This window comes from Poecilia reticulata, linkage group LG2 (assembly GCF_000633615.1).
Source record: "Poecilia reticulata strain Guanapo linkage group LG2, Guppy_female_1.0+MT, whole genome shotgun sequence".
In the NCBI taxonomy this organism is placed as follows: Eukaryota; Metazoa; Chordata; class Actinopteri; order Cyprinodontiformes; family Poeciliidae; genus Poecilia; species Poecilia reticulata.
Window position 1 is genome coordinate 45966319 of NC_024332.1, and position 11244 is coordinate 45977562.

An 11244-nucleotide genomic window follows, 5' to 3' on the forward strand; every position below is an offset into this window, starting at 1 on the left:
CTAAAGCTACACCAACACAGTATTTAGTCAAAGCTAATCCTAAAGCTACACCAACACAGTATTTAGTCAAAGCTAATGCTAAAGCTACACCAACAAAGTATTTAACAGGAGCTAATGGCAGAGCATTAAAACACAACATAGCAAAAGCTAATGCTAAGGCGCTAATTTCTACAACCCTGAACACCAATTTAATTTTGACATTATAACAATAATGGCCTTAAATATTGTATTTTTCTGTATTTTATTTTTTCTTGCTTTAAATAAAATTATTGGTGAATAAAACCAGGAGACGAAACTGCAGCGCAAATGATCTTCATCCTCTTCAAAATAAGAGCATGATTAATGGTTAGATAACCTAAAATTAAACCTGATTCAACTAGATGTTTATGAAACAGCCAAGTAAATTTATTTTGAAAAAATAATGTGGGGGAAGCTAGGTGTTCTAAAATGCTAAAGCGCTAAGCTAAACATTAGCTCTGCCATTAGCATGTTGGCAGATGGGTGCCCAGCACTGCTTCTGAAGCATAAGCACTACAGCTGAATTGACCCTTGAACTTGTGCAGTCCCTGAACCGGCCCTTCCCCCACCTGTTTCTAAAAGTATTTCTGAATCTGCGGCCAAGTAAAACCAGCCAGTAATGTTTGATTAAAATGTTTGTTTGCTTTTGTTTCTAAGTTTTGAAGTGAAGCTGATGTTTAGCCTGTAGCTGGTTGGATTTGCGCCGGTGGGTGACGGCGGGGTCGCCGCCCGCCCGCCGCCTCGGCCCTCACTGTGTTACTTACTGCTGCTTCAAGGCTACATGTTGTTGTTTGTGTGTATGTTGCATATTTTCCAGACGTAGGAACAGTGGGAAATAATGACTGCTGCTGCAGGTCAAATGACGTTGGTAATTTTTTCTTCCTTTTCCATATCTATCCTCTGACCCCCCCCCACTCTCCCTCCTTTCTCTCTGTCCTCTCCTCCAATCAGCCGTTAGAGCCATGTAGTGCCTGTTAACACCTCCATCTGTGACGGCGTGCAGACAGCCGATCAGACTCTGATCAGATCAGTTCACTGAGTGCAGCTGCTCAGTTTTAACTCTTCACATGTGCATGTGTGCAGATTGTTGTTGCTGTGTTTTCCTGAGGCAGTGAGGGCCATTCCTCCCTCTTTCCATCCTCCTCCCCATCTGTTTGGGCTGATAACCTCTTCAGCGCATCCACACCTGCATTATCGTAACAAATAATGCAGAAACCCAGCTGTCACCTGCACACCATGCACACACACATCTACACACTATGCACAAACACATGCACACGCCTACACACACACACACCATGCATGCACACTCACCTACACACACACACACACACACACCTACACACCATGCACACACACATGCACACGCCTATACACCATGCGCACACACACACACCGTGCACACACACATGCACACCCCTACACACACACACACACACCATGCATGCACACACACCTACACACACACACGCGCACACACACACCTACACACCATGCACACACACATGCACACGCCTACACACACACACACACACACACCATGCATGCACACACACCTGCACACCAAACACACACCTACACACACACACCTACATACACACACACACACACCTACATACACACACACACCTGCACACCAAGCACACACCTACACACACACACCTACACTTACACACACCTACATACATACACACACACACTTACACACACCTACACTTACACACACCTACACACACACACACACCATGCAACACACACCTACACACACACCTACACCTACACACCATGCAACACACACCTACACACACACCTACACCTACACACCATGCAACACACACCTACACACACACACACACACACCTACACACACACAGACCTACACACACACCTACACACACACACACACACAGACCTACACACACACCTATATACACACACACACCTACACACACACCTATATACACACACACACCTACACACCATGCATACACACACACACACCTACACACACACTGCCAATCTGGTTGTTCTAGATTAGCTAATCTACTAAAATCTCCTCCAGCTGCAGGCACTTTTCTCTCCTTAAATTCAGAAACCAATCATAATAATAATGTCACTTCATAGAGGCAAAGCTGCAGCGTTTAGGTTTTTATTTGTGATAAAATCATTTCTAATTCTGTAGCTTTAACCTGTCAGCAGTTAGCGTCCTCTGCTGCCCCCTGCTGGAGGACCTCCTCTCACTGTCTTCTTCTTCTGTTGTCTGCAGCAAACTGCCAGCAACGCAGAGAAATTTGACTATGTGAGTAATCGGATCCTAAATGTTTCCTGCATCCGGTCAGCAGCCAATCAGCAGCTCTGCTTCTCCTCCAGGTCATGACCTTTCTGAAGAAGATGGCAGGAAACGAGTATGTCGGGTTCAGCAACGCCACGTGAGTCTCTGCATTTAATCAACACACAATAATATTTATCATCAGCAGGGATGAAACTATTGAAAATGATGAGATTCCTAATCCCAGATTATCTGAGTGAAAGTCCTGGCTGGTTTCTAAAATATCTGCAGAGATAAATCACATCCGAGTTTATTTCATTTACAGGAATAAATTTGTCCTAAAYGTCAAATTTACAGCCGTGCTTCTGAAAATTCAGCACAGCGTCACTCGAGTCTCAGAATGGAAATAAAATCGGTTTTTACCGGCGGCTTCTCTTATCGGACCGATGTTGATGAAAATCATGTTTTATTTTTTTACCCAGCTGAGAAACTCGGCTTTGATTCCAACTAACGGAGATTTTAGTCATCAATTATTCTGATTAATTGGATTTAAAAAATTGGCATATTAAACTATGTTTTTTCTTTTTTTAGCAAATTGTCTATTTTTGAGTCTAAATACCAAGACTAATCAATTACTAAATTAGTTGATTATTTTGATTATTGTGAACTGATTGATCGTTTCTCTGGAGTTTTTGCTGTTTTTTCATTCATTTCTAGTCCAGAACCAGAATAATTCTAGGTTTAATGAATTTAGGTCAATTTGAACTTTGACCTGAGAATCACTGAGCTGTGAAAATACAGAAGATGTCGTTCCTGAAGTTTATTTCATGTAGTGGAGGACGAAGCATCGTCAGGATTCAGASACATTTCAGTTGTTTAAAAATATAAGATTTTGACTTTAAAACGACTTGATTTCTTTTCTGTTTTTCATTTTAACWTTTTAATGTTTTATATTTCTGCACTTTTACTTGCAGTTTTCCTGTTTTTTACAAGAATTTCTGCTCATTTAATTCTCATTTTTCTGTTTTAATTTTTTCATCGTCTTCCTGGTTCTGTCGTGTGATTGAACTGGTTTGTGTAAAGATGGCGGCTGCCTGCATGCTTCCTGCTGCATGCTGGGAGTGTTTTCTGGTAAACACTCCTGGCGGCAGCGCTAACAGACGCTAACAGACGCCTCCAGGCTTCCTGTAACGCGGCTCTCTGCTCTGACAGATTCCAGTCGGAGCGCGAGTCTGGAGACAGGAACTTCGCCATCGGATATTACCTGAAGGAGAAGAAGGTCGGACATCTGCTGATATCAGGAAGTTTCATTAAACTGTGGAAACACTGAAAATTTGTTGCAATTTATCCTTGTGGCGACGCAGCTCTGATGTWCGCTTGGTGRACRTAATGKATCGTCTGATCGGCATAAAGGAACGTTTTACTTCTCAAAAGTAATTAGTTTAAATCAAAAATCAAACTGGTAGCTGGATACGTCCTCATTTCATGTTTAAAAACGATGTATCAGACAAAAAATGTCCAAATTCTATTTTAGAGRCTAAAATTAAGAAATAAATKTAATATTCACAAAATAACAAATTCAACACCTTACCAAATAAAACATTTGGAAAATAATGCATAGATTAAGAAACTAAAACAAGAAAATGGAATAAAGCTGGTTTATAAACAGGAGGTCTCACTTTGACAATAACGAGTTTGTTCTTTGTTTATCAAAGTTTCTCACTGCGAGTCGAGGATCCAGAGCAAAACTTCATAACGTAGGAAAGTTACTCCTGGAAGGTTTTTTTTTATTGTCAAGTAAATGGAGAGTAAATTTCTACACCAACATTTTGTAACAGATTTCACATCTGATGTCAACATCAGAACATTTTTCTAATATCTAAAATATCTACAGACTCAGATCGTCGTCTTCCTGTTTGCAAACAAACATCACAAAGTTTCATGAACAGTTTTAAAAGCTTAGTGTCCAGTTTAGGAACGTAATATTTCACTGAATCGTCTCTTTTTGTAAATAAAAACTGAGCCAAACATCAGCGGAAGGTTTCTTTATGAAGCTGTTTATGTTGAATATTTGATCCGTTTACATCTGAATTAGTTTCTCTGGTGGTAAACTGTCTAATATTTGTCTGCAGTGTTTCCCTGAAGGAACCGACATGACGTCTGTGCTGGACCTTTACTTCCAGGTGAGTTTTCTTCYGTTATTTCTCTCCTCCCTGAAGGTCAGACCAGTTTCTTCAGCTCATGTTTGCACCGTTTGTCCTCCATTTTGTTTGCTGACGGTTCTTCTCTGCGCCTCCAGCTGTGCGCCATCGAGGTGACCTGTGAGAGCGCCAGCGTCATGGCCGCCACGCTGGCCAACGGCGGCATCTGTCCCATCTCGGGCGAGCGCGTGCTGAGCCCGGAGGCGGTGAGGAACACGTTGAGCCTGATGCACTCCTGCGGGATGTACGACTTCTCGGGACAGTTCGCCTTCCATGTGAGGCCCGGCCCGGTCCGACCGATCCGCTCCAGGTGGTTTCGCTCCTCTAACCGCTCTGCTGACCCCCCGCCGCAGGTCGGACTGCCGTCCAAGTCCGGGGTGGCCGGAGGAATCCTGCTGGTCGTTCCCAACGTGATGGGAATCATGTGCTGGTCGCCTCCACTGGACAAACTGGGAAACTCGGTCCGAGGAATTCAGTTCTGCACGGTACGGACAGAACCGGCCTGCCGGTCCTCTTAACGCAGGACGTTTACTCTGATCAGGTTAGAGCAACNTGGTTGGTTGGTTGGTTGGATGGTTGGTTGGATGGATGGTTGGATGGATGGTTGGATGGATGGATGGTTGGTTGGTTGGTCGGTCGGTTGGTTGGTTGGTCGGATGGTTTAAGCTGTACTGATTCATGCCTGCAGATTTTTAAAGTTGACTTTTTGACGGAGTCGGAGGAAGTTGGAAAGTTTTGAGCTGCTCATTGTTTAATTTCCTGTCAGCGTTTCCTCTGTTTTGGTTTAAAACTGAATCCTTCAGGGGTTAAAAGTGACAAACGCTCCATTTATTCCCATTTATGTTATTACGTCATGAGAGAAGCTGTGGAAATGTCCAAGTTTTGCAGGAACTGGGATTGTAGGAGATCAAGTGGAAGGAAAACGGCAGAAATAAAGAACAGATGAAAACTTTCCTCTGAAGTTACTTCACTACCTGCAGCATCTTTAATTGACTCCAGTTTATAAATGTCAACACGTTTCGACTAAACGGCCGGCGGTCCGATAACGGGCACTGAGCCGGGCAGCTGCTGCTGGACGTCCTGCATCCAACACGCCGACGGCTCCGCCTGACATCTGAGGCTTTATGACATGATGCGACATGTTGGGGCCTTTTATTGTCCAGCTGTTGCTCATTTTGTCTGCTCACCCAGTGGACATGTCCCACAATGCACTGAGTAAATAACTCACTGAGTAGTGATGCTCACTGACAGCAGCTTGGATTAAAAATTATACACAGATCAAGAGAAATATTACTTTGGTACAATAAAATGTCAGCAAATGCTGATTTACAGTTAGTTGCTTTCTCCATATAGCAACAATATCTGACATGTTTATATTTTTGTTCAGGGTAGTTTGTGATTATTTAAACCTCTAATATGGATTTTTATTTTCATTTTCTCTGGGGGAAAAAAAGAAAAAACTATGAGTATCTAGTGACCAGCCTGGGCATGCTAGCTCTTAGCCTGTCTGGTGCTAGCATTAGGATATCAACTAGCATTAACTAGGCTAACACTAGCATTAGGTAGGCTATCTAGTGTTAGTATTAGCATGAGGTTATCCAAGGCTAACATTAGCCTTTCTAGTGCTAACATTAGCCTATCCAAGGATAATTCTAGCCTACCTTTGCTATTAGCGAGCTGAGGAAGAAGGCTATCCAGCATGCTAGTTGATGGCCTATCCAAAGCTAATGTTAGCGAGTACTCTCCCTGTCCTTAGCCTGTGGGTGTTGCTCAGTTAGCGGTGCTRGCCAGTCATTAAACGGATGAGTTTTTCTGTTCTGTTGCCGTCAGGAGGAGGAATCCAGGAATCCTGCCCAGTTTGGAGGATCTGCTCTTCTACACGGTCGCTGAAGGTCAAGAGAAGATTCCAGCTCACAAGTTCCTCACAGTGAGTTCCTCAATCAGAACTTCCTTCCTGTAGTTCCTGTTGCAGAGCTTTGTAACCGACCTTTGACCCTGTGAGCCAGGCGCTGAAGGCCACCGGGCTTCGSACCGGAGACCCCCGCCTGAAGGAGTGCATGGAGATGCTGAAGGAGACKCTGAAGAAGACTCCGGACGGCGTGACGCTGGACCGCCACCTGTTCAAGAAGTAAGGCCCGCCGGACTCACCGGAACCGCAGGTTGTTCCACTCAGACCCGGTTCCCGTGGAAACRGCAGAAATGAGGACTTTCTGGCTGCGCCTCTCCACTCTGCATCAGTTTTTACTCTCATCCAGTTTGTCAGACTTCAGAGTGGCTGAGCTGGTCGGCAAACTGCAGCTGCATGGCGCCGCCGCGCTGTCTCAGCATGCTGTCTGGTTCTGTTCATCAGGTGTGTCCAGAGCAACATTGTCCTGCTCACTCAGGCCTTCCGCAAGAAGTTCGTCATCCCCGACTTCCAGTCCTTCACCTCCCATATTGACCAGCTTTATGAGAAAGCCAAAAACCTCACTGGAGGGCAGGTGTGTCCCTACGGCCGTCAGGTTTTGGGGTGTTTTTGCTTTTTCATGTTTGTCATTTATTTCTGCATTCGGATTCATAATCGTCGGCCTGGTGTGGGTTTGCTGCTCTCTGCTGGGATTGAAACGGGAGAAATTTGCCCTTCAGACGTGTCAGAAGTATCAGAGAGCTGCTGCTTTCACACGGCGCTGCAGGACGTTCTGCTGCTGCAGCCCGAGACTCAAACCTGCTGACAAAAACATGGAAAATTCACACCTTGCATTCAGACGGAGCCAAAGTAGCAACGCCGCCCGAGGAAAAACTAAGTACACCCCTGATGCTGCCACAAGACGTCAGCAGAGATCACACCTCCATCACCAGGTCCCTCCGACCCTAGAGGAGGAGCTGGGCAAGGGTCAAAGGTCATCGCAAGACCACCTGAACTCCCCAGAGAGGAAGATGATTCCCAAGATAAAAATTAATAATTTAAAAAAATTAATTCAAAAATAAAAATAAATTTAGAAAGTTAAAAATATAATTATTTTTTTTAATAATAAAGGTAAAATGTTAAAAATTGGTTAAATGAATTAGAGATAAATAATACACTTAATAAAAATAATGCAAGAAAGTAAAATATCAAAAATAATAAAAGCTGAAAAAATAAAACCAGTGAAAAAATTACAACAGAATTAGTTTGTTTTTTTTTTTAAGTAAAAAATAATCTGCTTCCTAAAATAATGACCTGTCATTTTTTTTAAGGCAAAGAAGAAAACTTTTGGCAAAAAATGASAGGCTTTTATTTTATGAAGGTGATAAAAATTAAAGAATCTAAATTAAGAAAATGATAAAATATTTAAAAAAATAAAATTAAAACAAGAACTAGRCTGAGGTTAGCAGCTGCACTGGATGAAAGACGTCTGGGACAATGTCCTCTGGACAGAGGAGACCAGAGACGTTGGACCAAGATGAAGGAAACCAGACACAGCACATCAGCACTGTGGTGGACGAATGATGGCCTAGTCAAAGTCCAGACTTGTCCTGATTGAAAAGCTGTGGTGGAAACGTTGGAAACAGGACATTCCTGCTGAACAGGCTCATGGGGTGTACTTAGTTTTTCAGGTCAGCAGCTGGTTTTGGTCGTCTCTGGGCGGATTTGTCCGTTTCTCCTCCGCAGAAGCAGATTGGACGGGTTGTTGTTGTCGCTCCACTGAACCTCGGCGCTGAAAGGCGATGCCGTTCTTTCTCACTCCGGCCTCGCCTCTTTTTCCAGGTAGCAGATTACATTCCTCAGCTCGCCAAGTTCAGCTCGGACCTGTGGGCCGTCTCGCTCTGCACCGTCGATGGACAGAGGTGAGACATCCAGCACCAGCTCAATGTTTTCCACTGAAACGCCACATTTTGCCCGACAGCGAGGATCAACGGGAGTTTATGTCTCATTAGCATGAAACCAGCAACAACAAAATCCTCTACAAAATCTGCACCACATTGTTTTTTTTAATTGATAACGTGAAGTATCTAATGAGGTGTAGTACCAAGTTACACCACACGGCAGCGGTGCTACATCTTGCGCTGCTTTGAAGAAGCCGTAAAGAGTTTCCGTCTTAGTTTTAGGTTAATTACAGGTTGATGACGTCACTAACCTCATGGATATGATTTCCATCAAGCCGTTGTCTCATATTTTTTTGCTCTTGTACTAACTAGTCTAATGTAGGCTGCGTTTTCCGAGCGAAATAACAGTTCCTAGTTTGTTAGCGTTTTGCCGCTAGCATGCTAGATTAGCAGCTAGGTAGCTTAGCAGCAATTATTGTACCGGAACGATACTTGGTATAGAAGCACAAAATAAAGTATTTCAGTCAGAAATGAACATAATATGTGAGCAAAATATATTCATTGTTAAAAATTAAGCATTATATGCAAAATAACACTTAAGTCGCCTTTGTAGGACTTTGTAAAACATGTTTTATTAGTTTACTGTCCAAGAACAAATGTTTGTATGTTGTTTGTTCCTGGTCCAGTTCTAATATTTGCAGACTGTCCTCAGGACATCATGTCCTCACGTGGAGTCATTAGACTTCATGTCTAAAGGCGTTTATTTCTCTGAAATTGGTAAACTAGTACAGAAGATAACCGGCAGCAGTACTGATCAATGATTACTGGAGGTGTGTACCTGAAGCTGCTTTCTGATTGGCTCAGCGYCCACGCGCWGTGGAAAAACSACTCCATAAAGATAAAACTGTTTTGTTATGAAGCTGTGACCTGTTTTATTGGTCTATTTGAAGGATCCTGATTATTTAACCTACTGCTGCATGCTGACCTTTAATGAGCGGTTTGTTTTTTGCACAGGCACACGGTGGGCGACACTAAGGTCCCTTTCTGCCTGCAGTCCTGTGTGAAGCCTCTGAAGTACGCCGTGGCGGTCCATGACCACGGCACCGAGTACGTTCACAGCTTCATCGGGAAGGAGCCCAGCGGCCTGCGCTTCAACAAACTCTTCCTGAGCGACGACGGTGAGACTGTACCGGGTCAGAACCGGGTCTGCATCCCGCTGCTGCGTAAAGACGGGAATGTCGCCGTTTTCTCGCCTGACGTGGTTTAACTCCGCAGTAAACACTTCCTGTGTTGATTGGATGTCAGAAGCAGAAAGTAGAGCTTGAATTTCCAGATCCTGCAGCTCTGCTTGGTTTTCCAGGTGTTTTAACATCTGGTTAAGAGTAAAAATATAAGAATGATACAAAAATATAAAACTAAATTGACAATACAAATTACAAAAAAGCATTGCAAATAAAATATAATGGAAAAAATGAACATATGTAGTGCTATATATAAGAATAATTGTAAAAATGTAAATCATAGTATATCTAAGAAACATTAGTGATGCAAATCAAAATAATAAAATGACACAAATAAAATATGCAATGCGAATTATGATGAAAATTTTAAATAAATATTATAGGATATAATTAAAAATAAATACATAATAAAGTGTATTAATTTAACCTGGCTCGTTTTGGCTTTTTAAACCTGTAGGAACCTTTTGCTTTTCGGGTTTCTGTTTTAAATGAATCCCTTCATTCCTTTACTTTGTGCCACGTTGGGTCTGTTTGTTCTGCGCTTGTTGCTGATTTTCCTGTTGCGACGGCGGCTAACTGAGCTCCTGTTGTTTTGGCAGATAAGCCCCACAACCCCATGGTGAACGCCGGAGCCATCGTTTGCACGTCGCTCATTCAGGTAAAAGCAGAATCGATCTGTGCAGGGTGGGATCTCTGAGCTGCTACTCCAGATTAAAAATGATGATAAATAGCTGAAATGTTTGTTGCTGACTGTTCAGGTTTAAAACAACCCTGAGAAAATCTCCTGATTTAGCTGCTTTAGGTAGTTTGGATATTTCTGACTCTCAGCATTTCTCAGCCTTCCTGGCTATAAATAAAACCAACGACACTCAGATGCTCCTCTGGGCTTTTAGAGGCCTCAGCCGCTGTTGGCATCTGAAAATAACCAAAGTCTCTGCAGCAGATTGTTGGTGTCTCTGAAGGAGACACAAACCTGGAATAAATGCTGCATTAAAAAGACAAACATGGAGCTGCTAAATGCAACCAAACAGGACTTTAAATTCCTGAAATAATCTTGAGGTGAAGCAGGAGGCGTTTAAGCAGCTCCTCCTTTTCTTTCCCGGTCGGACAGGTATCAGTGATTTATGAGGCGCCAGGTTTTCCTGCTGCGCTGCACACCTGGCTGCTGGAAACGGTGACCTGGTTTCACTGACGAGATCAAATCCCGACTGAGGCTGCATCTCAGAACCAACTAATCAAACAAGTAGATTCTTCTGGGCATCTAGATGGTTCTTAGGTCAAACTCACTGCAACACCAACGATTGAATCGTGAAAACAAAATGAGCCCAGTCCTCCTATTAATACGATAATGCTAATAGCAGCATCGCTGTAAAGCAGCAGACTGCAGGCTAGCTAGCCAGACTCTTTGTATTGAATTTTGCACAGGAATTTCTGTATAAACTTCAATAATAATAACATACCTTCAATAATCAATAGTTCAGTTTATTTAAGCAGCAGATGGACTGTCTGTTTCTCTTTTGTTTTAAATCAAATAAATTGGATCATATCTTACGGCTTTACTGCTGCTGTGTTTGGTGTTTAGGCTTCTGAACAGTGGTGGGCACCGCTAACTGAGAAGCTAGCTGCGCTAACCTTAAAGAGCTAGTCATAAAAATGAGTTCCACTTAAGCTTCACCAATACAGTATTTAGTCAAAGCTAATGCTAAAGCTACACCAACACAGTATTTAG

The 11244-nt window shown here is 43.0% G+C and overlaps 1 protein-coding gene across 2 annotated transcripts in view; it reads left to right on the forward strand.

Annotated features, from left to right (window-relative positions):
• LOC103461842 (glutaminase kidney isoform, mitochondrial-like) overlaps positions 1-11244 on the forward strand; it is a 29286-nt gene that overhangs the window by 7329 nt on the left and 10713 nt on the right. For both annotated transcript variants that reach the window (XM_008404194.2, XM_008404193.2), the window contains exons 2-7: positions 6319-6415; positions 6495-6616; positions 6839-6968; positions 8216-8295; positions 9289-9452; positions 10115-10173. In XM_008404194.2, coding sequence (XP_008402416.1) covers positions 6319-6415; positions 6495-6616; positions 6839-6968; positions 8216-8295; positions 9289-9452; positions 10115-10173 — 652 coding nt within the window. The remainder of the gene's footprint in view (positions 1-6318; positions 6416-6494; positions 6617-6838; positions 6969-8215; positions 8296-9288; positions 9453-10114; positions 10174-11244) is intronic.